At 41.3% G+C, this 27806-nt stretch overlaps 1 protein-coding gene across 1 annotated transcript in view; it reads left to right on the top strand.

Moving 5' to 3' along the window:
• The window catches only part of MCM9 (minichromosome maintenance 9), a 429077-nt gene that overhangs the window by 249645 nt on the left and 151626 nt on the right, over nucleotides 1-27806 (top strand). Inside the window, exon 16 of the mRNA XM_089412073.1 lies at nucleotides 7268-7340. Coding sequence (XP_089268199.1) covers nucleotides 7268-7340 — 73 coding nt within the window. The remainder of the gene's footprint in view (nucleotides 1-7267; nucleotides 7341-27806) is intronic.

Genomic DNA, 27806 nt, shown 5'->3' with positions numbered 1-27806 from the left:
ATGGACAATAGGATAGATTGTGATCCTTACCTCTCACGGTAAGTGGTATCCTTCCTATTGTCCTTAGATATAGGGTGGTAGCTAGAGCTCTTCTCTAATGATTCTTCTTCTTTAGATTCGAGAGTGTTCAACAAATGAGTAGAGATGAGCAGAGACAAGATATGAGATGATATAATGATGATGATGAGAGGACATTTAAGATGAGAGTCATGATGCAGTCGATAATTCCTCCCTAGATGAGAAGGAGTGTTGAAATTTGGCAGCTTGGGGAGAAATTCCCTCCATTAGACAACCGTCCTCATCAAGAAAGAGCCCTAGTAGCCCTTGGAAGAATTTAATTTGGTCAAGGAAATATATTTTTCAAGGTGAAACCCACATGTGCACAAAATTACAAGTCAACCTGGGCAAGCTAATTCAACCCCTTGAGACACATATAAAGAGAGCATATGTCACATCACTTTGGAGTATCGTCATCACACTTCACATCTTCTCTCTGTTGTTTGGATTGGTTCATACATGTATGCAATTGGAGGTCTGAACTCACACATGCGATGGGAAGGAAGGAAATTCTGTTTTTGGTGCGTTGACTTTTCTGTTGGAGTGCGTTGACCAACCTTTGACTTGGGTTGATTTGGATCTTTTTGACTTGGAAATCCTCTGTTTTGGAAGGCCAAATTCATTGGGAAAAGGACTGAATTTTTCTGGGCATGTTGACTGAAGTTGACTGCAGATTTGCTGAAGTTTTACTGTAGGCTTTCTCTCTCCTTTGACCAAGCTTTTGTTGACTATTTTGACTAGACTTTGACTAGCAAAGAAGGCTGCATCCTTTGATTATTGACCAAGCTGATTTGGAGGTGGTTTGAATGCTGAACGTTCACTAGTTAGGGCATCTTTGACTGTTGTTGACTTTGACCAAAAATTGCAGACTTTGACTTTGGATCAGATTTGACTTTTGGGCTCACACTCATTGGATATTGGTTAGTTGAATTGGATAGTCAAAGCTGTTAACCTTTGACTCATTATTGATGAATTGGAACATTATATCTCTCTGTTGAAGATTTGATGACAATCTAATGAAACAAGAATTTTGAAAGGGTTTTCAACTTTTCCCCCTTGCGATGTTTTTCCCTGTTCTTTGACCAAATCTTGTGTCTCTTGTTATTTCTCTTGGCTATCTTCTATTGTGCATTGGATTTGCTTTTCTATCTACAAATGCTTGCTAGAAGATTGAATTTATTCGAAAAGTGATTGTTAATTTAAGAAGAACTGTTGTAAGTGATTTTGCTATGCATAGAACATTGGAAAATTAACAAATTCATGTTCCCCTGGTCCACATCCTGCTCCTCTGCCACAACCACTTCAGATTGTCAGATGCCAACATTGTGATCAAGTTGGCTATGCGAAAGATCAATGTTTTGATCTTCACCTTTGTGAGCATTGCGGAAAACATATTCACCATTCAGATAGATGTTCGATTCATAAGACTCTTGCAAGAGCAAAGATTCACCTTGGAATGATTGCTTCTTGGCAATGGACTTCGACAACCAAGAAGATATATTAGTCATATCTTGGAGTTCATACTCGAGTACTAACAAGTTTTGCAATGAAGATATCTTCATCTTCTCAACTTGTATTTGACAGGGAGTCAGTTAATAGCTTCATGTGAAAATTTTTGAATCTACATATCAGAAATCCTACTGCAATCACTGGTTTACCATCTCCTACTTGTTTTTACATTCAACAAGTTATTTAATTGTTTAAACAACGATGAAAACACTATTACAGACTACACATACATACAAACCATGAACTGAAAATAGAACGAGACAAATACACAAGGGACACCATTATTTTTGGACAATCATCCCCGAAAATACCTAAAGCGGGAAAACCGGTGCAACAACTTTGAGGGTTTTCTATTATTAAGCAGTAGTTCTGAATACACTCTGGATGCCCTCTCGGCTATCCAGTTACAAAGATAAAAATATACTGGCAGAAACCTAAGTGAGATTACCTCACTTCACCCGGCAAAATCTCTCCGTTCCGGCAATTGGACTGACTATCCCCAGATACAACTGCACTGCACCTTCGCAGTAGCTGCATGGGCCTCGTGGAGCACACTGGGACACTGTGTCAACACTGTGCTACCTCCTTTGCCTCTTGGAGCTCTGACGTAAGCTTTCTTGGCTAATCCTGCTGCTCTTCGGCTGAATTCAGACTTCTGCTGGAGGTTGGCTCTACCCATAGGCTGGCAATGCATCAAGCAATGCATGGGCCCTCCTAGCCCAGCGTCAACCTCACCAGGTCTGCGCTGCCTCCTCTGGCGTCTCTCTGCCTCTCTCTGCTGTGTATTCAAGGTCCCGGAGAAGATCCTCCAACCTCAACTATCCCTGGCCCTCTGCTGCAACGGGTCACTTGTTCTATTTTCTCAGCAAACCTTGCCCTAGAAAAATCGAACTGACTGATCTCTCAAGTGTATCTCCAACTGACCCTCAAGCCTCCTCTTATACTTTTCCTGTTGATGAATCAACGACCAAGATTAAGTCCCTAATAGATGGCTAAGATTAAAACAGACTTGATCCTCGTCACTTAGAAGTTTCTCACCCATATTCTTATTAATACGCATTAATATTTTTATTTTCCTAAGTTTAGACTTAGGAACCCATTAAAAATATTAATTATTTTAATAACTCCTCATTCGGGTGGAATTTCTACAAATGATTTCTGGGTCTTGGAGATCTCATTTGTTCTAGCCCCTCCACAAAATTTTGGAGCTAGGGCACATCTGATGCTACCCAAAATCAACACTCCCTCTTAGCGAGGAATGTGCTCTAGTAATACTGATCCACTGCATCGGTCCTCTGTGCTGCTGATGCTTGGCCTGATGCCCTTCATCCACTGCACTGCTGCTTCCTGTACTGCTGCCCATGACTCTGCCACTATCACTGCTACATCTGTACTACAACTCCCTCTCAAAATGCTGCATCATGCTGCCCATAACACTACCACTACTAACTGCTGCACTGCAACTCAGTTGCTGAGAAGTAAGAAACTGAAACTTCACCGAAAAGCTGACATGTTGGTCAGTATGGATGCCTCGTGATGCTGAAGCTACCTCTGCTGCTGATCTGTGTTGACCCTCTGTTGCTACTGCGTTGTTGTAAACTGCTTTGTGTCTCTCGCACTCTACAACATCCACTGCTCTGCTTCAGACTTTTGCACTCTAGCTCTACCATTGTTGCTCCATCACACCTCGCTCCAACCGAAAACCATCATTTTGCTACTGTCGTTAAGGGCTCTCGTAGCCGTCTGTGATCCAAGAGTTTGGGCACCTCAAGGATCTTGCCTGTCATGTAGTCCTCTCAACTACAACTCCATCTCGCCCCACCTCTTCTCTAGAGGTGCATGAACACTCATGGCACAATCGTCATCCTCGCCTTCCCTGTCAGCGTTCGCTGGAGTAGCCTTCGAGTTGGAAGCCTCCTCCTTGCCCTTCTTCCGGGGGCATTGAGTGGTGAAATGTCCAAGTTCCCCACGCTTGAAGCATCTGGCCTTGCAAATATCCTTCTTCTTTCTCTTCTGCTGCCCTTGTTGTCCTGATGATGCAAGAGCTGCATCCTCCTCCTCCTCCTTCTTGACCCGGGGTCCTCTGCCGCTACTCCCTGCCTTGGTCAACCTCCTGATCTCTTCTTGGAGAAGAGCTGGCCACATCTCCTCCCAACTGGGGAGAGTTGCCCTGCTCAAGATACTTTGGACAAATGTCTCGCAGTCCTCGATGACTGTATTCAGGGCAATCCTGACCATGAACTCAGGATTTGGTGTAGACCGCACGGAAGTCAATTGGTCGTGAATCCCTTGCAACCTGAGGAGGAAGGGATCGATCTGATATTGTCTCAGTTGATTTTCTAATAGCATCTTCTGTTGGACGGAAGTGCCCTGGTACAAGGTGGTCAGCTCCTCCCACATCTACCTTGTTGTTTCCTTCTCAACAATGTGTGGTACTACATGATCTTTGACACCATGTAGGATCGTGCACTTGGCTTTCACTTGGGCCTCCTCGTACTTCTTTAACGGATCAGCGTCGACCGGAACAACAACTTCTTTCAAGGCATAGTCCTTGATGTGATGTTTGTCAAGGATTGCCAGGATCCTGGCCTTCCAGATGACAAAATTGGATGCTCCATACAATCTGTCCTAATCCCTTAGTCCATTGACCACCATCTCTGCTAAAAAAATTAGGACTGGTTCTCTTCTCCCTCTCTTGTTGCTAATCCAACAAAACTTGGATCTGGATTTCTTTGGCGCAAGAAACCCTCTAAGGAACAAGCTCCTCTAGACTCCCTCTGAGTCCTAATTACTTCACGGAAATCCTCCCGCCAAATGTCGAATCACTCCTCTCCAATCCTCCTTTGCTGCTGCAAACCAGATCTAGATTTCTTTGGGTAGAAATCTGTCAAGGCAGTGACTCCCCTTACCTCGGCTCTGTCTCCACAGACACTGTTCTGCACCAACAACAACAGTGTCCCACTAGCTCCTCAGATCGAATCTGCTCTGCTCCTCCAGCCCCAACAACTAACTGATTCGAGCTTCTCAGGCTTTGCGTTGGCCCAAAGAGTTGAAGCAGTCACTGCGTGAGCTCCTCTCGGGTTCTGCGTCACCCGCTGTAGGCTCGAAATGCTAATGCAAGCACTGCGTGAGCCTCTGCTTCACTTCTCTGGCTCTGCGTCACTCCTTCAGCTGCTACTCTGCCTCTCAAACGGTGCTGTCACTCAGGACAACTGCTTCTCTGCCGCAAATTCTCTGGGTCTCCCAGCTGGTGTCTTTAGTCTCCTATGATCTGCAATGCTCTGATACCATGTGAAAATTCTGAATCTACACATCAGAAATCCTACTGCAATCACTGGTTTACCATCTCCTACGTGTTTTTACATTCAACAAGTTATTTACTTGTTTAAACAACGATGAAAACACTATTGCAGACTACACATACATCCAGATCTTGAACTAAAAATAGAACGAGACAAATACACAAGGGACACTGATATTTTTGGACAATCGTCCCCAGAAAAACCCAATGCAGGAAAACCGGTGCAGTAGCTTTGAGGGTTTTGTATTATTAAACAATAGAATACACTCTGGATGCCCTCTCGGCTATCCAGTTATAGAGATAAAAATATACTGGCAGAAACCTAAGTGAGATTTCCTCACTTCCCCCGGCAAAATCTCTTTGTTCCGGCAACTAGACTGATTGTTCCTGGCTATAACTACACTGCCCCTTCACAGTAGTTGCGTGGGCCCGCGTGGAGCACATTGGGACACTGCGTCAGCACTACGCTTCCTCCTCTGCTTCCTGGAGCTCTAACGTCAACCTTCGAGGCTGATCCTGCTGCTCCCCGACTGAATTCAGACTTTTGCTAGAGGTTGGCTCTACCCCTGCACTGGCACTGCGTCAAGCAATGTGTGGGCCCTCCTGGCCCAACATCAGCCTCACTGGGTTTGCGTTGCCTCCTTTGGTGTATTTATGCCTCTCTCTACTGTGTATTGGAGGTCCTGGAGAAAATCCTCCAACCTCAACTATCCCTGCCCCTCTGCTGCAACAAATCACTTGTTCGATTTTCTCAGCAAACCTTGCTCCAGAAAAATCGAACTGACTGATCTCTCAAATGTATCTCCAGTTGACCCTCAAGCCCCTTCTTATACTTTTCCTGTTGATGAATCAACGACTAAGATTAAGTCCCTAATCAACGGCTAAGATTAAAACAAATTTGATCCTCGTCACTTAGAAGTTTCTCACCCATTTTCTTATTAATACACATTAATATTTTTATTTTCCTAAGTTTAGACTTAGGAACCCATTAAAAATATTAATTATTTTATTAACTCCTCATCCGGGTGGAATTTCTCCAAACAATTTCTGGATCTTGGAGATCTCATCTGTTCTAGCCCCTCCACAAAATTTCGGAGGTAGGGCACATCCGGCGCTACCTAAAATCAAGACTTCAAAGATATATCAAGTGAGCTTGAGCCACAACATAAACTAGAGCCAACTTCCAAAGCCTAGAGCCAGAGTCAGCCAATGCCAGAGTCAGAGTTGTAGCTAGAGACAGATTCATGAGCATGATTTGGTAGGTGGCCAACCTTAAACCACCACCTATAGAAGAATTTTGCTTCTATTATCCATTTCATCAGTTTGTGGTCGTCTTTAAACCATCATCAGGGAACACTTCCACTTCGTAGAAGTCTTCAACTTCTATCCAGATTTGGAATTGTTACATGAACTGCTTCAAGCCAAGTTCCAGAGCTGGTGGTCAGCCTTAAACCACCTCTGGTAGAAACTTTGCGTTCTGCTACCTCATTTGGTTTGTGGTCTTCTTTAAACCACCATTTCAGAAAGCACATTCAGTCATTGGCTGTGATACACTTTTGTGTTTCAGCTCTCTTCTTGGGCTCATATACACCCGTTCGGATTAAGGGGGGGAATGTTTGAAGCATAATTCTCTTGTGTTATGCAAACTTGGCTTATTCACTTGTGAAGATGGTGAAAAGCCTCAAGTGATTGCCAACAATTATGGAAAGTCCAAGACCTCTTGGAGTATGAAAACCAAGGGTCAATAAAATTGTATTAATATGTATATCTTGTGAAAAGAAAATCAACCTAATTTAAAAAATTGTGTGATTTATAACAATGGAGAAAGGTAAGTTGCGCTATTATCCTTGAAATCATTGGAATTTGGCTTTTCTGGGACAATTTCACAATCATATCTCTTCATGGAGAATAATAGAAAATTATTATGATACACCATGTTCTTGCTTCTTGGTAGTTTCTGTACGTAGACACTATCGAATGGCAAAACTTTAGGAAAATTTGTAGATCGTTTTTTCTTGTTGAGAAATTGAAAGGCCATTGTTGTTATGAATGGAAGAAATATTAAATTGTCTATCCATATTATATGAAGTTTGTAGTCTAATATTTTTGTTAACCGTAATACTTCTATTGCTTAGAGCAACCCATAATTGGAATGCTTGATTATTGTTGGTTTCAGATTCTCACTTTGCTTTTTTTTTTTTTTTTTAAATCTAGTTTGTAATTCTTTTCATTTCATTCTCAAACATGGTTGTGGTCTTTGTAAATTACTATTCTGTTGAATGCATGATTGATAATATCCTTATTTTCTATAGATAAATGATGTGAAAAGGAATGATGATGTCCTTAATGTTTCAATATTAGCATTCAAAATATTATTGCTTATAATATGATACATTGCAGGTGAATGGATGCTAGAGGCAGGAGCACTTGTTTTGGCTGATGGCGGTCTTTGTTGCATTGATGAATTTGATAGGTATATTTTATTTTCTTTTGTCTTTAACATGCATGTTATCTCATAACACTCCCTACGGAAAATCCCTTACCTTATTCAAAGGGAAAGCCTAAGGACAGTTTCAAGTATGTCACTATCTGTCACTTAGTGACTCAGTCCACTCTTTAAACTTAGAAAATCCAAGCCAATTGGGGATTCTCTATACTAATCTATAGGCAAGGGTAAGATTTTTTCAGGACTTTAAGCCGTGCAACAACAAGGCACACACCTATCACAACACTATTCTCACTATGAGCTTAACATGTCACTTGTGGGAATTGAACTTGGGAGGGGAGGATAATAATCATTCCTCCCAACCAGGAGAGATAAACCATGTTGGCAGACCTTGGACTAAGTATATTTAGCTCAACTAACTCGTTTAGAAAGTGCTGATCAGTGATCCTACAGTTTTGATGGAAAGGTAACATCCAATCTCAAATGTGATTTGAAAATTTTAAATTATGTCAAATACTTGAGAATAGAGCAAAATGATATTCCGCATATAATAATGACCATGTGGTTGCACGAAATGGTGATGATTTCAGAATTTTATATTAAGGTATTCATACATGAAGACTGAAGAGAAACAGTCAACCGTGAGAATACTATTTGAGTGGTTGCAGATTTGTAATTTCAACAAGAGAAATGCTAAGTGCACCAAATTTCTATCTAATTATGTGTAGTACCATCCAGTTCATTTAACCAGAAGTATGCCATACAAGATCTGAAGATGATTTGTCTGCTGTGACAGTGTGCTTATGAACAGTATAGATAAGAGCAATTTGTTTATTTAAGAAGAATTAATCCATAGTAAGCCAAGTTTGACACATTCCACAAGCAAATCGTAGGATGAGGGGACCAACATTATATACAACTGCTGCAGAAAGTGGTGAGAAAAGTGCTGTAGATGCTTCACTAAGAAAAAATCTTTGAGATCATTTAAAGAATTTAAATTTCCATGAGCATAATTAAATCATTTGTGAGATGGCGGTCCATGCATATTGTCTATGAGCTTACACCCCTCAACCAAAAGGAAAAAGAATAGAAGAACTTCTAGCATTTAATTTGCAGGTTGGGACACCAATGCCACAGTGACAGCAACTTTCAAGTATCAGATCTCAGTTGTTGTAGTGCTGCATAAATCATTCACACGTTGAGCATATATTCAATTAACTTGTACTAGTGAAAATTTGTGAGGAAATGAAAGTGCCATAACTTTTCTTTGTTTAATCCTTAGTGAAATGATTGTAATATTCCTACCCAGATATCTCTTGGAAAACCCAGGAAAGTTTTGAGTTTATCAAGTCTGACCGACCCACTGTGGTATTTTTACAAACAGTTTGTATATAAAGTGCTGTAGGTGACTATTTTGGTTCTTTCCGCAAATGGTTGCGCCCAGTGATCACACACACCACAATGAAGCATTCATACGCCATAGACCGACTTCTATTACACTCAGAAATATATATATATATATATATATGCTGATGCAAGCCAATATCAAAATAAATTCAAGCATGGCCAGCCATTTCAGAATTATGAGAGAATACACAGTGAATGATAGGAATTAATGAACCTGGTATTTTAGTTCTGCAAGTAGACTCCTAAATAAATCAGTCACATTAGTATAATGAGGCCAACAATGCATATACTCGGAAGTACGAGCTCCAATGTAACTGTAGCAGTAATATATAAATCTGATATATGCCCAGAATTACTTCTGCCAGTCATACCAAGTGCTGTAGCAGAGGAACAACCCTTCCATCCACATTATAATATAGTTACAGAGAATACCGATCAGCATACAGGACTGAATGATAACTGGGAGAGGAATACACAACTCACATATAATCTCTAAACTAATTTTCCCTGGTATACTCCATGCTCAGTAGCACTTGGAAAATAATTTCGGATCTGAAATTTAATGCTGGAATATCAGTCCTTAAAGCAGCGAATTCGGCCCTCTGAATGAGAAGAATTCGGCCTCCTTGTTTGTGATTAGACTCAGCCCCAAGTGCTGAAGGAAATCGATCCACACTGGCACAATTTCCTGGAAATGCTCTAATAAATCAGACTCCCTTTTCTCTGGGTGAATCCCTGCTACAAAGATAATAAATTTGCTCGAGTGTAATCTGCTCTTGGTGCCAAAATTTATGAATAAACCCTGCTATACTTGGCTGAGCGAAGAGTATTATGAGTTACAACTCGGCCTCTGTATTTCCTGAGTAAATTCAGCCCTCTTGGCAGTAAATATTCGGCCCCTTGGAGAGAAACAAATTGGCCCTTGAGAGACAATGCAGCCCTGGAAACTTCTACCTCTTGTGACGAGGAACCTTGCCTTCCTGCAACAACAATTGTTGCTCCATAATATTGAAATTCCTTTGCAAATAAACTGAGTTAGATTTTCAGGAATAACTGTAATATCCCTAATTAGCCATGGCTAATTGGAATATTCGATTTTGCTTATTTTTGCCTTCTATAGTTATTTATGAATAAAAAGGTGAGGGAAAGGGGGACATGGCTCACCTTTAGAATAAAAGTCACTTCCTAGTAGCACAACATTGTGACTTAAAGGGGAGCCAAGGGGGCCAAAGGGGGACACAGAGATGGAGCCCACGCAGACACTTGGAGGGACTGCGCAGAAGGGAAGAAACACGTGGCAAGAGAGGAATTACGCTGGAGAAGGTGGGCCTTGGGATTGAGAGAGGCAAAGGCTATAAAGGAAAGAGGAGCTTCCTCATTTTGGCATTCAGTTATGAGCATTTGAGATAGTCACTTCGACTTAGAGCACGCTGGCTGTTTAGCTAGTCTGCAGCACTGTTTAGTGCATTGAGTGTCTCCGTTCGGAGATCTCACCCTTAGCCCCGGGGGACTTCGAGTGCCTGCTCGGGCAAGGTATTTCCATTAGCATTTCAGCAGTAGTTTCATCAGCATTTTGGCAGGAGGATTGAGCACCTTGGAGGACTGCGCAACACTGAGAGGAATGACGCAGTTCTTTTTGGCAGGAGTTTTGGATTAAGGGTTTGCAGTAGGACCTGTGCTGGGAGATTGAGCAGGGGATCAACCCTTGCATATTGGAGAGTTTTTGCAGAGGTTTCAGGCAGATTTCTGGAGGGTTTCGTTCAGTGGCATCGTAGAGCATTGAGGGACTGCACAGAACCCCAAGGGGGTGATTTTCGGGGGTCGGCTATTCCAGGAAAGCTTTCTGGGTTTTTCTGGGTTTCTTGAGTAGAGTCCGATTCCAGAGTTTCAGCATTTTCCGAGGAGGGGAACAACCCCAAATCCTCATTTGATTTCCAGCAGCAGCAGCAGCACGATAGTTCTCCAGCAGCTTCCACGCAGTTCTGAGAGAGGCCATTCCTTTGCTATTCTGAGTGTATTTCTTCACTTGCCTTGTGCAAGTCGAGGTGCCATCTTTCTGATCACCTCCTGTACTCATTCTATTGCTCAGTATAATAAAATGGCTTAGCATTTCTCTCTGCATTTCTCGAGTATCTGCTTATATTGCACGTTTATATTATTGTATATTGCACCGCTGTCATTTTTATCATTTTGAGTTTCCCGGTTATTATATCATTGTACGTATTTGGTTGGAGTTTGCTGGGGTTTTGGAGAATATCTCTGAAACGGGATATTACAATAACACCGGAATTTTACTAAATCTCAACATCCACAATACAATTCCAGATTTTATCAACTTTTCACAAATCCCAGATTATCACACTGTCATCATATATTAGAGATTTTTAACTTATATTAAGATTTAGTTACAAAACCCCAGAATTCACAAATACTATCATTCTAGAGAATCAAACTTCGACTAAGGCTTAGTTCCAAACCCTAGGACTCATGACCATCAACAATTAGGTCAACTCATACATCTAGGATTTCATCATCATGCACAAGCATATCATAGATTCATAACATGTGTTAGCCAAACCCAAAGACACACATATCAATAAAAGTCACATAACAAACTTGATTAGACTAGGGTTTGATCAGATAAACACATACATGCCAAGGATTTCATTTCTAGAACATTAGGGTCTTCCTTACACATCCTACCAAACCCTAATGATCTAGGGTTTCCATACAAAACATAGCAAACCCTAAATTACCAAAACTTCAATGATTTGGGATTTCAGACATTACCATTCAATCCTAACAAGTTAGGGTACCCATACCAGAACCCCAAACATGACATCATCAAAGCATCAACCATTTCTTTTGACTTCAACAATAACCCTAAGTAGGCTAGGGTTCCACACATTATCATCGACATACCCTTAAGTTAGGGTTTTTCACAAATAACCTTTCTAGGGTTCTACAAGAGTAATCAAAGATATAAGGAGTGTAGATTTATCTAATGATGAATCACCCAATCAGGAATCTTTAAGATTCAAGAAAGCTAGACACAATGATGTTAGTAATAGCTTATCAAGAATGAATATCATGAAGAGAGCAAAAACTTGTAGTTCAAAACATACCTCTTATTTCTTAACAAACCTTGTAATTCCAATGCTTTGTCTAGTTAGGCCTTCTGCCTTGAGTCTTCAGCAGGTTTTCCTAAAGAAGGAAAATAAGAGTAGCAATGTGATTAGTATTTAATGCAAGCAAAACTAGATAAGTAAGGCAAACTAAAAATGAAACTGGTAATGAGATACCTATCTTTGGAGGTTGGTGAGGGCTCCTTCCAAGCTTGAGCGATACCGATAACCTTAAGAACAAAATAAAAATGTTTTTCTTTTCCAAAATATGTTAAACCTAAAAGTACTAAAAATCAAAGATAAAATAACTAAAGCTTAGATCAAAGGACTTAGTAGTGTAAGTCCCTTATATCGAGTTCTTTGGGCTTAGTCTTCTTTCGAGATCCTCGTTCAACAACATTAGCTTGGTCTCTGCTTCTTTTCTTGTTCTTTGGATTGTCAGGATAGTCACTTCTTTAGTGACCCATTTTGTGGCATTGGTAGCATTCTATCTTGGACATATCAACTTTCCTTCTTGGTACTCTTGACTTCTTGGAGTGTCCTTTCTTGTGAGAAGCTGAGTATACATTTGAAACCTTTTCTTCTTTGTTGTTTGATACTAATGAAATTCTCATTTCTTCTTGGGTGCAAGCATTCCACAATTGTTCAAAGGTAGGAGCTTCTTTCCAACTACTGAGACTTGAAGCAAAAGAACTCCAAGTAGGTGGTAATCCCAATAGTGCAGTGATTACTAGCTCCTTTTCTGGTGCAATTTCATCCATGGCTTGAAGATCATCTCTAATTCTAGATTGTTGAAATTTCTAAGTATTACCCATTAGAAATTTTATCTGTATTCTCTGGTTTATTTCTCCTACTTGTTAATTACGAATAAGTTATTTAAACATATAAATATCGAAATAAACACAATTCATTCTCAACCATCTACAGATCAACAACTGAAAGAAATAGCAAACACACAAGTGACACCGTTATTTTTGCACAACTCGTCCCCAGAAAAACCCAAGTTGGGAAAACTGGTGCAGCAATTCTGAGGGTTATTTTATTGTGCAGTCTATCCTTGAGTACAACTGGGTGCCAAACTGGCTCACCCGACAGAGAAAATAATCCGGCAGTAATACCTCTCTATTCAAAAGCAGATATTCAGAAAATCTGCCCCATGAAACCCTCTCCAGCACACTCTGAAGCTCAGCGTTAGCCCACCTGGCCTCAACGTCAGCCCAGAACCCCCTGCGTCAGCCCTCTGAGGCACTGTGCAGCCTCTACGACCCTTTGCGTCACTCCTGCAGCCTCTGCGTGGATGACACAAGCCCTTTTGGCCTCTGCACAGTCCTTGCTAGCTCTGCGTGGCAATCTCTGGCTCAACGTCTGCCTCTCTTTGCTTATGCGTTGGTATCTCGACACTCTCTCTGCCTCTCTGCCTCGTACTCACTATCCCTCCCTGCAACTGATCACTGATTCGACTTTTCTTAGCAAACCCCGCTCTAGAAAATCGAATGATTGATCGCTCTGGTGTGTTTTCCAACTGACCCTCAAGCCTCCTCTTATACTTTTCCTATTGGTCCTTCAACGACCGAGATTACATCTCTAATCAACGACTAAGATTAGATTTGGCTTGATCCATGTCATGTAGAACCTTCTAACCCAGTTTTATATTAATACCCATTAATATTTTATTTTTCCTAAGTTTAGACTTAGGTACTCCATTAAAAATATTAATTATTTTAATATCTCCTAAACCGGGTAGAATCTGCCCAAACCATTTCTGGGTCTTGGAGATCTCACGTGCTTTAGTTTCTCCAACAATTTCCATGGCTAGAGCACATTCGATGCTATCCCAAATCAACATAGATATCCTCACAAAGAAGGAAGCCACAATGTCATCCTTTGTCATCTTTGTAGTCCTTAACTCATTCTTCAAATTTGCTACTTGACCGATGTTCTTGATAATGAATAATTTTGACAAAGCTTCATACATTTCTTGAGCATGGTCTATATTGGAAATGTATGGGACTAGATTGTCCTTTATGTTTTCTACTATTAGTATCATAGCTAATATCTCAAATTCTCTATGCTTCACCTTGTCTACATCACTGCATTCTTTGGTAGGTTTCTTCACCTTTCCTTTGACCAAATTCAAGACCTTGTTCTTTTCAAGAATGAGGTCAATTCTCTTCTTCCAAGATCTGTAGTTTTATGCTCCTTCCAATTTGTTTTCACTCTTTATTGTGTTAGACATTGTCCTTGAAGATAGTGAGCTTATTCTCTTATAAAAGCTCCTTATATGATCCCTTGATCAATCCTTTAGATTCCTTGTAGTACATACTCAAAACTGCCTTTTTCCTCCTTCACCTTAGCTTTGATACCATGTTAAAAAATCAGAAAGGTAGAAAGATTTTCTTTCATAGATAATTATTTGTGATTCTTTCATCTTTATGTTCTTTTATCTTTTAGTTCATCAAGCAATTACTAAAAGAATAGCACAAGGACAATAGATGTAGGCAGATAGCCAGGGAAAAACCCTTGTCTAAGGGAAACCCAGTCAACAATTCTTCCTTCAATAGTTTCTCGAGATAATCCAAGACTCTTGACCTAGACAAAGACTTTCTCCCAAGCAAGGTTCCAAATGAGGGAGCCCTTGATGAGCCCTAACATTCGGATATGATCCCTCTCCTGCCAATTATTTGCATATTTTTGTTTTCAAAGCTTGGTCCAAAGGGTTGCCAATTCCTTGAGCCACCTCCACCAAAGTTTGGCTGCCGAAATTCTGCTGAGGATTTCAGGGTCATGAAGCCCCAAACCACCATGGGCCTTAGGTTTGCAGAGCTTGTCCCAAGCTACCAAAGCCCACTTCTTTTTCTCTTCCCCTTTGCCCCAAAGAAAATCTCGTTGAATACTCCTGATTTGTTGCATAACTCCTTTGGGAGCAGGAAGAGCTGAAAACATGAAAATGGGTATAGCCTGTAGGACAGCCTTTGTAAGCACAAGATGCCCTGCCAAATTCAAAGACCTGCAAGTCCATTTCCTGACTTTGTCCTGAAGTTTATTAGTTACCGGCTCCCACACTCCCTTGCTCAGAGGTTTGTCAGTAAGAGGCATTCCAAGGTACTTGGAAGGTAACTGATCCCTTTGAAACTCGAGAATTCTGGTGAGGTTCCTCTGAATAGCAATGTCAGTGTTGAAAAAAAACACCTTTGATTTGTCGAGGCTTACCTCTGTACCAGCGGCCAAAGCAAAGTCATTCAGGATTTGTTTGAAAGCTTTGGCTTCCTTGACCGTAGGAATGCCCTGCAGCATTGTGTCATCAACAAATTGTTGATGAGTAGAAGCAGCACCATCCGGGGTAAGTTTCAGACCCTAGATTCTTCCTTCAGCATTTTCCATTTTGATTGCTCTGCCTAGCCCTTCCATCATGAGAACAAAGAGGAAGGGGGAGAGCGGATCCCCTTGTCTGAGACCCCTAGAAGGCATAAAGGTTCTAGAGGGAGAGCCGTTAAGCAGAATGGAGAAGCTAGCTGTGGATACAAGGGCCATAACCCATCTTATCTAGTTGTGGTCGAAGCCATAAGCTCTTAGCACTGCCCTGATGTAAGACCAACTTAGCTTATCATAAGCTTTCGCTAGGTCCAGTTGCATGATCATACCAGCTTGCTTATTGCTCTTAAGAGAGTGTACCACCTCGTGAGCTTGTATGATGTTGTTGAGAATCTGTCTTCCTTCCACAAATCCAATTTGCTCCTCTGAGACGAGAGCAGGAAGAAGAGGCTTGAGTCTGTTAGCGATCACTTTGGAAATAATTTTGTACACCACATTACATAAGGCTATGGGTCTGAATCTGTCCGGTGTCATAGCTTTTTCCTGCTTTGGAATCAAAGCTATGAAAGAGGCATTAAGAGCTTTCAAAACAGTTTTGGATCTTCTAGAGTCTTCCACAACATCAAGGATATCTTGTTTGACTGTTTTCCAGCAAGCTTTGAAGAAATCCACATTGAAACCATCAGGGCCAGGAGCTTTCCCATTTTGCATCTCATTGATAACTTCACTAACCTCCTCTTTAGACACTAGCTTGTTAAGATTGTGGTTGTCTTCCCTGGTTACAAGCTTAGGAATGAACTTTGTGAATTTGTTAATGAATCGAGTTCTGTCAACGAGAGGCTCCTCTAATATGATAAGGAAGTGTTGAACTAGGACATGTTCCATTTCTTTGTGAGAGACAAGCTCTTTCCCTTGAGAATCTTTAAGTTTTGAAATTCTGTTATGAGATCTGTTGATCTGAAATCACTCGTAAATGATCTCAGTTAATTAATGAAAGTATTACAGACTTATGTGCTAGGGTGTGTCTATGTTATTTTATGCAATGGATCGATAAGATTGCGAAATACACAGACACTAAAACAATAAGAGAACACAGTAAGCAAATACATAAAACACAACAAGCTTAATAAGGAGTTCACCCAATCCTCCTGGGCTATGTCTCCTGGTCCAGCCTTCAGTGGTGGCCTTTCTATTGTGTCTTAAAAAGCAGAGTTTTACAACAGTGAGCTCAAATTGAGTCTCACTTAACAGATGATGATCAGTAGGGCTGTACTTGGATCCCCCAAGTCTCTAGAGTACACAGACTCCCCTTACTGAATCTCAACCTCAACTAGTCTCGGTGGTATGAGTCCAATTTGGCACTCGATACCTGACAGGTATACACAAAAGAGTTGCTTGAACCTCTCAAGCCTTCTCTAGAGTTCACAGACTCTTGGACTCTCTCTGTCTCTGTCTGCTCGATGCTGCCTTTGCTCTGCAGGTCAGCTCGGCTTCTCTGTTCTCTGCAATTTTTTGCTTCTCTTTCTCTTTTGCTCTCTTTTCCTGCCTCCTCTTGCTTTCTCTATCTATTCGTGGCTTTAAGCCAATCTGCTCCCTGACTGTTCGTTTCTGCTCCCCGGCTCTCTGGATCTCCTACCTTTGTTTGCTGGAATTCCCCTGCTCTGCGTCATCATCACTGTAACGCTTCACAGAGAGGTGGCCACCTGTTTCCTCACGAACTGAGTGTCAGTTCTCTTTGAACGGTTGTTATTTCCGTTGCTCCAAGATTGCTCGCGAAACAGATTCCTCTGCCAACTCATCGGTCATGCCGGATCTCAAATCTTATCCGCCTCAGCCTATTTCCCTGTCGAATCCGGTCACCCATCGGATTGCTTCTCCGCCATTGATCTGGGGCCTCCAAATCCTACGGTCTCCGTTCATATCGTGCGGGTAAGTAGCATGACCTTTACCCATGTGATGAGAGCGGTTTTCTCTCTCATCCGTTGGACACGTGTCACCTGTTGTATGGAATCGGGCGAGACTCGGTCGAACCCGCTTACCGCTTGAGGGCCTTCCGATATCCTGCTGGTTTTAGCGCGGGGCCCGCCTTCTGACGGAATCAGCGATTTCCGTACGGTTCTATGCTTTTCCCTGTGACCAAGCGCTCGGGGCTTTCCTTCACTGAGGGGGACGCCCTGCGATAGCGCTAATCGCGTATCAGAAACTGCCTCCGTTTTTGGATCTGACTTCCTGTTTTGCCAGTTTGCGCCAGCACGCGGTTACCATGGGCCAACGGTTTGTGCGCTTTGACCGAGGGTCCTCGTTGCTCTGTGCTGACCACAAATTGCCATTGTTCAGAGGTTATTTCTGATAAGCTCGACATCCATAGCACTTTGAAACTTTGGTATGAGTTTTACAGAGTTCAGGAAACTGTAAGAGTGTTTGAGGATCCAATTCGGATCACGACCTTCCCACTGAAAAAGCTTTTGGACCACCAAAAGTTGGTTTTCAAGCATCGACTAAGTGAGGGTATAGCTGTCTCACTTGTCCAATCTCTATCCATTTTGTACTGCTTGGCTTTGAACCCTTGAGTCCAATCCCAAGGTACTCAACATCTCCCCTACGCGTCGTCCTCACCTTCTTGTCCAGAATTGTGTCTTCCTGCAATTCATTGAGATATTCAGGTAACAGATCATCAATAGAAGGCAATTGACTCTGCTCTTTGGGATCTTCAATTAATGAAGGTTCAAATAGTCTCAAGCTGTCTACATTAACGACTGAGTAGATGTGCATGTAAGCTGGTAAATCAAGGTGAAAAGCATTCTCACCAATCTTCTCAAGTATCTTGAAAGGTCCATACCTTATTGGCTTTAGCTTTTTACCTTCACCTTGCATTCTGTCTTTGCTGATATACAGCTAGACTTGATCACCAACTTGGAAACTATGCTCCATCTGATGCTTGTCATGCCTTGCCTTGTATTTGGCTTGGCTCTTTTCCAGCTGTTCCTGTACTGCTTGGTGAATCTCTTGGATTTGTTCAATGAACTTGGTTGCCTTGTCCACATCACTGTGTCCATCAACTGTTATGTCTTTACCAAAGACAAAATCCAAGGGAGACCTTGGTGTGAAACCAAAACAGGTCTCAAAAGGAGATCTCTGTGTAGAAGAATGTTTTGCTCGGTTGTAAGCATGTTGCACATAACACAAATGTTCATCCCAAAGTTTGGGATGCTTGCTACAATAGCCTTTGAGCAACTGGATCACTGTCCTGTTGACCACTTCTGTCTGGCCATCTGTTTGTGGATGAAAGGCTGTGCTTTTCTTCAGTTTGGTGTCCATCAGTTCCCACAAACTCAACCAAAACTTCCCAACAAATCGAGTGTCTCGATCAGATACAATGGAAGTGGGTAATCCAAAATGAACCCATAAATGATGAAAGAACAATTTTGCAGTTTGTTCAGCTGTAATCTGTTTCTTACAAGGTATCAAAATACACATTTTGCTGAACCTATCCACAACAACATATAAATAGTCATGACCTTTCCTAGATTTAGGCAGTCCTCCAACAAAGTGCATGGAAACACTTTCCCAAGGATGAGAAGGAACTAGCAATGGAGTGTACAAGCCTAGTTTTCTATTGCTGGGCTTGCTTTTAGCACACATGGTACACCCTCTTACATATCTAGAAACTGTCTCATTCATTTTTGGCCAATAACAAAATCTTTGCAGCTGTGTAACCGTTTTACTTACCCCAAAGTGACCTGATATTAGAGAAGTGTGTGCTTCTCGAATTATCTTTACTCTTTCAGTTTGTGGAATGCATAGCTTCCCACAATGATACAAGAGTTGGTCCTTAATGTGATAATCCAATTCTTCTACCTGTTTGCCTTGACTTAAAGTTGCATATGTATCTCTAAAATCTATATCTTGAGCATATTGTTCAATGTAGCTCTCATGCAATACTGAGTTATGCTTAAGTATAGTAGATGCATTTATAATTGGTCTAGATAACATATCTGCAACTTTATTGTCTGTGCCCTTTTTATATCTGATGACTAAATGAAACTGTTGTAGAAAACCCATCCATCTATAATGTCTTGATTGCTGCAACGTAGTTTGGGAGTGTAGATATTGAAGTGGTTGATGATTAGTATGTATAACCGTCTCTTTTCCCATTAAGTAATGTTTCCACTTTTTCACACTCTGTACTAATGCATACAATTTTTTATCATATGTGGGATAGTTAACTACTGCAGAATTAAATGTCTCAGAATGATAACAAATGGGTTTACCATGCTGTATCAACACGGCTCCCATGGCATAGTCATTGGCATCCGTTTGGATTTCAAATGGTCTTTGAAGATTAGGCAGTGCTAGTACTGTTGCTATACTAATCTTTTCTTTCAAGGTGTCGAAGGCTTTCTGCTGTTTGCCTCCCCACTGAAACACCTTGTTCAATCCTGTTAAAGCATGTAAGGGAGCTGCAATTAAGGAAAAGTTAGAAATGAACTTTCTCCAATATTGTGCTGCTCCTAAGAAGCTTCTAACTTTTGTAGCAGATTTGGGTTTAGGCTAGTTTACAATGACTGCAACTTTAGAGGGATCTATCTTCAATTCACCACCCCCTCCTATATGACCCAAATAATTCAAAGATGTTTTGCCAAATTCATATTTTGAGAGTTTAACATAAAGTTTTTCTCTTTTCAAAACATCTAGTGTCTGCTTAACATGCTTTAAATGTTCTTCCCACGTTTTGCTAAATATAAGAATGTCATCCAGATATACAATAACAAAATCATCAAGAAAAGGTCTGAGTACATCATTCATTATTCTCATGAAAGTAGCAGGAGCATTAGTTAAGCCAAAAGGCATAACCAGCCACTCATACAATCCCTGCTTTGTTTTGAAAGCAGTCTTCCATGCATCTTGTTCTGCAACACTGACCTGATGATATCCACTATGCAAATCTAATTTGGAAAAATAAACAGCTTCCTTTAACTGATCTAATAGATCATCTATGCGAGGAAGGGGATAACGATTTTTGATTGTTATCTTATTCAGTGCTCGGTAATCAATGCACATTCTCCACGAGGCATCTTTCTTTCTCACCAAAACGATTGGAGACCCACATGGTGATGTACTAGGTCTGATGAACCCCTTCTTGAGCAACTCCTGCACCTGCTTTTTGATTTCTGCATTCTCTAAAGCGGACAACCGGTACATTCCGATGTTAGGCAATGGAGCATCTTGCTGCAAATTAATATCATGCACTATTTCCTTTTTGGGTGGTATACTTTTAGGTTCTTGAAACAAGATATCATATTCTGAAACAACTTTTTCTAAATCAGCTTGCTGTTTAGCATCACAGCCCTCAAATACATTGGTTTTATCAGGTTTCTTTTCCTTTACAACCATCAGTAAAAGTTGTGTGCATGAATTTACAATTCGTTTCATCTGCCACGAGTTTATGAGAGTATAATTATTCTTGAGCTTATGAACTCTTACAAAGTATTCGATTCCATCTTTAATGAGTAGAGACTTGTTCTCAGCTCTATAGAAAATAGCTTTTCTATCATACAAGTAGGGACTTCCCAAAACAATTCCACATATATCCAAAGGAACTATATCTAACTCAACCTCATCTACAAATGCTGACCCAAAAGAAAACTTAAGTTTACATTGTCTAGTCACTTGTAGTTGTGCTTTATCACTTAACCAACCTAATGGGTATGGTTTCTTGTGAGGTGTAGTCAGTAATCCCAACTTCTTTACAATTGCTTCAGAAATTAAATTTACTTGTGAGCCACTATCAAACAAAGTATCAATCTTTTGATGTTTGGAAATAACTCGAATATGGAAAAGCTCATGTCTTTTTCTCTCATTTTCTTCATCATTAATAGATTGTGCAGAATTACTAGTAGATGCTTCAGAATTTTTACCTTTTATACCTATGGCTGCAATGGTTGTTTTATCTCCCGAGTCCGACCCCAAATCTTTCTAAATAGTTGCAGCAGTCTTCTTCTTCTTGCCCTCAAACTTAGGTCTCAGCTCCGGATGCAGAATCCAACAGTGCTCATCATCATGCCCATCCTTCTTACAGTGAGTGCATGAAGACTTGCTCTTCTGTGCAGTGTTGGCCTTCCTCTCTTTCCATTTCTGTTTTCTTTTCTCCTTATTCTTGCTTGCAATGGGCTTGGATGATCCTCCAACTTCTGGGTTCCCATTCTTTCCTCTAGTTTCTAGATGTGTAGCTTGAATAGATACCTCATTTATACTAGTGGGATTAAACATGAGCTCATGTAGCTGTGTAGACCACCTATGTACTTCAATAGAGTCTCAGGTGAGTCTAATGAAATTCCTAGAATCAAAGCTTTTTTCCTAAATTCTTAGGTGTAACCTTGTACACTTTGCCTTTTCAATTGGCGAAGAGTTTGCTAGCTCATCATGGCTTGCTGCATGTAAGCTAGTGGATAGAACCGCTTTTTGATTGCAGAAACAAATTCACTCTAGACAGAAAGAATCTTACCATGTTTCTTCATGTCAGCTTGGGTCCTGCCTTCCCACCATACCAAGGCAGTGCCTCCGAGGCGTAGGCTGGCTAGCTGAATCTTACTCTTGTCTGAGTCGATACTCTGCACTCTGCAATAAACATCAATTTGTCTGATCCAATTATCCAGCTTCTCTGCATTCAGCTCTCCATCATATATTGGTAAATCAAATTTAACATCTAATTTAATCAAAGATGTCTTCTTTTTATGTTCAGGGCTATTAGGAGGTGTGAGAAAGTTTTCTTCTTTCCCTTTGCCTTTTGAGTGGTCATGGAGGAGAGATTCTTCTTCTCCTTTTTCTTTGGAGTGTGATGAATCTTCATCTTTACCTTTCTTAAACTCCCTATACATTTCCTCTACCATGGACCTCATGGCCAAGAAACTATCTATGAATTGGGGGTCTGATCCCAAGGGATTTTCTTCTGACATTTTCTTCTTGGGACAAACTCTTCCAATTTCCGAGTTAGTTTCGACCAACTCTCCTTCTCCTAATTTAAGCTTTGATCTAGTGAGCATTCAACAACAGAATCCAGCACAAGCTTGTCTAACCTTAAACAACCTAGAAGCTCTGATACCACTTGATTTGAAATCACTCGTAAATGATCTCAGTTAATTAATGAAGGTATTACAGACATATGTGCTGGGGTGTGTCTATGTTATTTTATGCAACGGATCGATAAGATTGCGAAATACATCGACAATGAAATAGTAAGAGAACACAGTAAGCAAATACATAAAACACAACAAGCTTAATAAGGAGTTCATCCAATCCTCTTGGGCTACGTCTCCTGGTCCAGCCTTCAGTGGTGGCCTTTCTATTGTGTCTTAAAAAGCAGAGTTTTACAATAGTGAGCTCAAATTGAGTCTCACTTAACAGATGATGATTAGTAGGGCTGTACTTGGATCCCCCAAGTCTCTAGAGTACACAGACTCCCCTTACTGAATCTCAACCTCAATTAGTCTCGGTGGTATGAGTCCAATTTGGCGCTCGATACCTGACAGGTATACACAAAAGAGTTGCTTGAACCTCTCAAGCCTTCTCTGGAGTTCACAGACTCTCGGACTCTCTCTGTCTCTGTCTGCTCGATGTTGCCTTTGCTTTGCAGGTCAGCTCGGCTTCTCTGTTCTCTGCAATTTTTTGCTTCTCTTTCTCTTTTGCTCTCTTTTCCTGCCTCCTCTTGCTTTCTCTATCTGTTCGTGGCTTTAAGCCAATCTGCTCCTTGACTATTCGTTTCTGCTTCCCGGCTCTCTAGATCTCCTACCTCTATCCGCTGGAATTCCCCTGCTCTGCGTCATCATCACTGTAACGCTTCACAGAGAGGTGGCCACCCGTTTCCTCACGAATTGAGTGTCAGTTCTCTTTGAACGGTCGTTATTTTTGTTGCTCCAAGATTGCCCGCAAAACGGATTCCTCTGTCAACTCATCGGTCATGCCGGATCTCAAATCTTATTCGCCTCAGCCTATTTCCCTGTCGAATCCGGTCACCCATCGGATTGCTTCTCCGCTGTTGATCTGGGGCCTCCAGATCCTATGGTCTTCGTTCACATCGTGTGGGTAAGTAGCATGACCTTTACCCATGCGATGAGAGCGGTTTTCTCTCTCATCCGTTGGACGCGTGTCACCCGTTGTATGGAATCGGGCGGGACTCGGTCGAACCCGCTTACCGCTTGAGGGCCTTCCGATATCCTGCCGGTTTTAGCGCGGGGCCCACCTTCTGACGGAATTGGCAATTTCCGTACAGTTCTATGCTTTTCCCCGTGACCAAGCGCTCGGGGCTTTTCTTCTCTGAGGGGGACGCCCTGCGAATCGCGTATCAGAAACTGCCTCCGTTTCTGGATCTGACTTCCCGTTTTGCCAGTTTGCGCCAACATGAGGTTACCATGGGCCAACAGTGTGCACGCTTTGACCGAGGGTCCTTGTTGCTCCATGCTGACCACAAATTGCCATTGTTCAGAGGTTATTTCTGATAAGCTTGACATCCATAGCACTTTGAAACTTTGGTATGAGTTTTACAGAGTTCAGGAAACTGTAAGAGTGTTTGAGGATCCAATTCGGATCATCTGTGATCCAAGGTTGATCTATGAAAAAAAACTTCATGTTTCTTTCTCCTTCTCTAATCCACTACACTCTCGATTTTTGTCTCCAGAAAATCTCCTCTTGCATGCACCGATCTTCCCATTCGTTCTGAAGAGATTTAGCCTGAATTTTCCGTTCCTCGGTAAAACCTTCTGAGATGATGATCTGATTAATCTCCTGGAGTTTCTGCTCAATTTCTCTTTTGGCTTTAAAAATATTACCAAGCTCCTTTTTGTTCTAATCTTTAAGCCTAGATTTGATGTGTTTAAGTCTCTGCTGCAACATGAACATTTTAGTGCCTTGAACGGGCATATCTTCCATCCACCATTTGTCAATATTGCTGGTGAAGTCAGGGTGAGAGAGGCAGACATTTTCAAACCTAAAATGTCTATTCCTCGGTGTACCCATAAAAGTAGCTTCAAGCTGGACAGGCCTGTGGTCCGAGCCTCCGAAGGGAAGGATTAAAGATGACATATCAAGGACTATGATAAGGAGGTCTTCTGAGATTATGAATCTATCTAATTTTGAGGTGACTTGAGAAGCCCCTCCCCCCTTATTATTCCAAGTAAAAGTGTCATTTACTGTTTCAGTGTCCACTAGCTCCATGTTATTCATGAAGTTTTGGAAGGCAATGGAGTCTCTACCTAGTGTTCTAGTACCGCATTTTTTCTCTGTAAGAGATCTGATCATATTGAAATCCCCTGCCAGAATCCAGGGCATATCCGGATATCTCTCTCTCAGCTCCTCAAGGGAGGTGAGAAGCTTAAGTTTGTCTTCTAGTTTTTGAGGACCATAGACGTTAGTGATCATGTAGATCTCCTTATCACCCAAAGGTTGAATCACCAGCGATAGATAGTTCCTAGAAGCTTCAGCATCCAGGATTCCAAGTTTTTGAGGATCCCATAGAGTAAGAATCCCACCCGCCGAGTTATCCGCTTTAACCTCTAGATACTCATACTTGATTAACCATTTGCTGTGTATCTCTCTGATCTTGTCCATCGAACATTTTGTTTCCTGAATAAAAACCATATCTGATTTTTCTTCTTTTATTCTACTGCTAAGAGTTCTTTGTTTCCTTTTACTTCCTAGACCCTTAATATTCCAAGTTGTAAGCTTCATTAAGAAAGGTTTGTAAAGGAGTAACTGGTGAGATCCCTCACCTTACTTGAGTTAATCATAAGTTTCCCACATTCGGTTAGCAACTCATTTTGATTTTTTCTTCCTCTTTTCCTACCGGTGTTCTTGGAAGAATGCATTGATGTATCCTCCATTGTTTTCACTCCCCTATTCTCCTGGCTGTCATGGTTTCTTTTGACTCCAGAACACTTCGTTTGTGATCTCCAGAGGAAGAGCTATTGAACCCTGTCAAACTCCTCTTTTCGCAGAGAGTCTACCCCTTTGGTGATTCCCTGCTCTAGAAACTTTTCTAGATCTAAATTCTCTCTCTCTAGAATCTCCTGCAGTTCATGGTCTTCCGTTCCAACCTCACTTGGGGTCACCTTGTGGTCCCTATTGAGCTCCATAATGATTGGCATATCATCCTTTTGTTTGCTGTTTTTTGGTATATCTTCCATATTCACATCCCTTTCCTTCTAAGTGGGAATATTCTCCGATTCTTGGTTTGTCCCATTGTTTTCGACTTCTTCTTCTAAGATCTTGAAACTATTGTGGCTCGGTTGTCCGTCTTCATTAATTTTCTTTTGGTACCGCTTGCCTCCTTTCCCTTTACCCCCAACCTTAGTAAAACCTTTGAGATCCTTGCCTGTAGTGGCTTTCGCATTGCTCTCCAGCTTGTTCAATGGGTAGTCCCTGTATAGGTGTCCGTGTTCATGGCACTTACGACACCTAAATGGGACGTGTTCATAGTCCATCGCCTGCATCCATTCCTCGTAATACACTTCTAAAATGATTGCATCCAGAAGTGCCCCAGATAAGTCCATGTCCACACATATCCGGGCGAAGGAAGTGTATTTGCCTCTTAGAGTAGCATCTAAGATCTTTATAAAATGCCCTAGCTTGTTGCCGATAGCCTTTAGAGACTCCGACAGCTAATAATCTAAAGGAAGGGAGTAGAGTCTTATCCATACCGGCACCGAGGTGAAAGTTTCTCATTTTGGGATGAAGTTCATTACCCATGGTCTCATATAAAGGCCTACAGAAGCGTAAAAATAGGGTCCTCCCTCGAACACTTTGTCTTTATCCTCTAAGCTTGTGAACACCACCGTGAAGAAGCCCTTGGACCCAAGGTGCAAGTTAATGTTCCCCTTTGGTTTCCAGTGGTTCCTTATCCATGCTTGCAAAGCCTTCTCCGTCGGTCAAATCCCCATAAATTTACAGATAACAGCATATTCCGCCATGTGTTCTCTGTGCACCTGCATCGCTGGGTCACTTAAAACGACTCAAGGAATAGTGGTCGACTTGGGTTTACAGACCCCAGATGTACTCATAGGAGCAACTTTCTGACTGCTAACCTCTGTCCTCTTCTCCTTACTAGCTTCCTCATGATTCTCTTCCTGTCCTTGAGGTCTGATGGTTTCTGTTTTTTCTGTATTCGTAGCCTCTGTTACCACCTCTGTTGGTTTCTTGAAGCGATGCGATCCATCTCCCTTGCTTCTGTCTGCAACCACTTGACTATAGGAGGGAGCTGAACTCCCTCCTCCGCACCCCGCCATGGTGACCAATGACAAAACCCTAAAGCAAAACCCTAGTTCAGATTGCAAACAAACCTCCAACTAGGCTGATACCAAAAAAATCTGCAAGAAAAATAGTTAACAAGGAAAACCCAAGATTTATGGCTCAAAATGATAGAAATCAATTACAAACAATTGCCAAACTTACCCTAGGCTTGGAACCACAAAGATATGTGTCAAATTGAAGTGCCAAACTCAAAAAATAGCCCAAAAATGACTGAAATGAAGGGATGAAGGCCCAAAGAGGCCAACGACTAGGGTGAAAAGGCCTAATAGTCCTACGACCTAGGGAAAATGCCCCTCTAAGGCCTACAACCTAGGGTTTTAAGCCCACTAAGGGTTGCCACTAGAAAGTAAAGCCCTTCTAGGCCTATGGCAAGGAGGAGGAAGCCCTAGAAGTGTTGCGTCTTGGCAAGACAAGCCATGTAAGGGCTGCGACTTGCCCAAAATAGGCCAAGAAAGCCTGCGACTAGGCCTTACAGGCTATATTGCTAGGGTAGAAGGGGCCCACAAGGGATGCGACTAGCCTCTAAGAGGCTAAAAATCCTCACCACACCCAAAAGAATGACTTCATCTCCCTACAGACACCAATTACTAGCACATACCACAAATTAGTAGATAGAAGCACACCATGAATTGAAACCCTAAGTCTTTCTATTATGAGAAATACAATTGTAGCAAAGCAAGGCTCAATACATCCGTTATAGATTGCATTGTCCAAAGATGAAATGAGGAGCTCCATAGCTTCCTTATATAGAAAATGAGAGAGGAAAACCCTTCCAAGTGGAAATAATGGCTAATTGTCTTGATCCTCGTCAAAATAATCTCATCAGTTGATCTTCCTTTGAAAATAACTTGATCTCCACTGTTGAATTTTTATTTTTGAGGAAATATTCAAATTTCTCTTAAAACCCTTTTTCTGTTAATCCAAAAAATAATATTTTGGACTAATATCCTCAAAAAATTCACTTTGACTTAACCACCAAGGTCCAAGGGGTCAAATTTTCTTAAAAAATCCTTTTTTCCTTTGGTGGAGGACCTCCAAATAATTTTTTTTTTTGACCCACGAATTTGTGATGATTTTCTACTTGGAAAGAATTTAATTTCTCTGAAATTATTTTTTGACTCACAAATAATTAATTTTCTTGCTAATTATTTCTTTTTACTTTTTGCTAGAAAAATTAATTAAAAGACTAAGTGGGGATTAATTATTTTTTCCACCCTCAAATATTTTAGCAGTGGTGTCTAACTATGAATAACCATACACTAAAATATTTTTACATCAAGATATTAGAAATTAATTCGACCCTTAGAAGGGGAAATACACATTTAGACATAGACCCTTAAGACACTTT

Source organism: Pinus tabuliformis, chromosome 6 (genome assembly GCF_031772625.1).
Source record: "Pinus tabuliformis cultivar Carrire ecotype Pingquan chromosome 6, CPIR1, whole genome shotgun sequence".
In the NCBI taxonomy this organism is placed as follows: Eukaryota; Viridiplantae; Streptophyta; class Pinopsida; order Pinales; family Pinaceae; genus Pinus; species Pinus tabuliformis.
The sequence above is the reverse complement of the archived record's forward strand: the minus strand, read 5'-3'. Positions and strand labels throughout refer to the sequence as shown.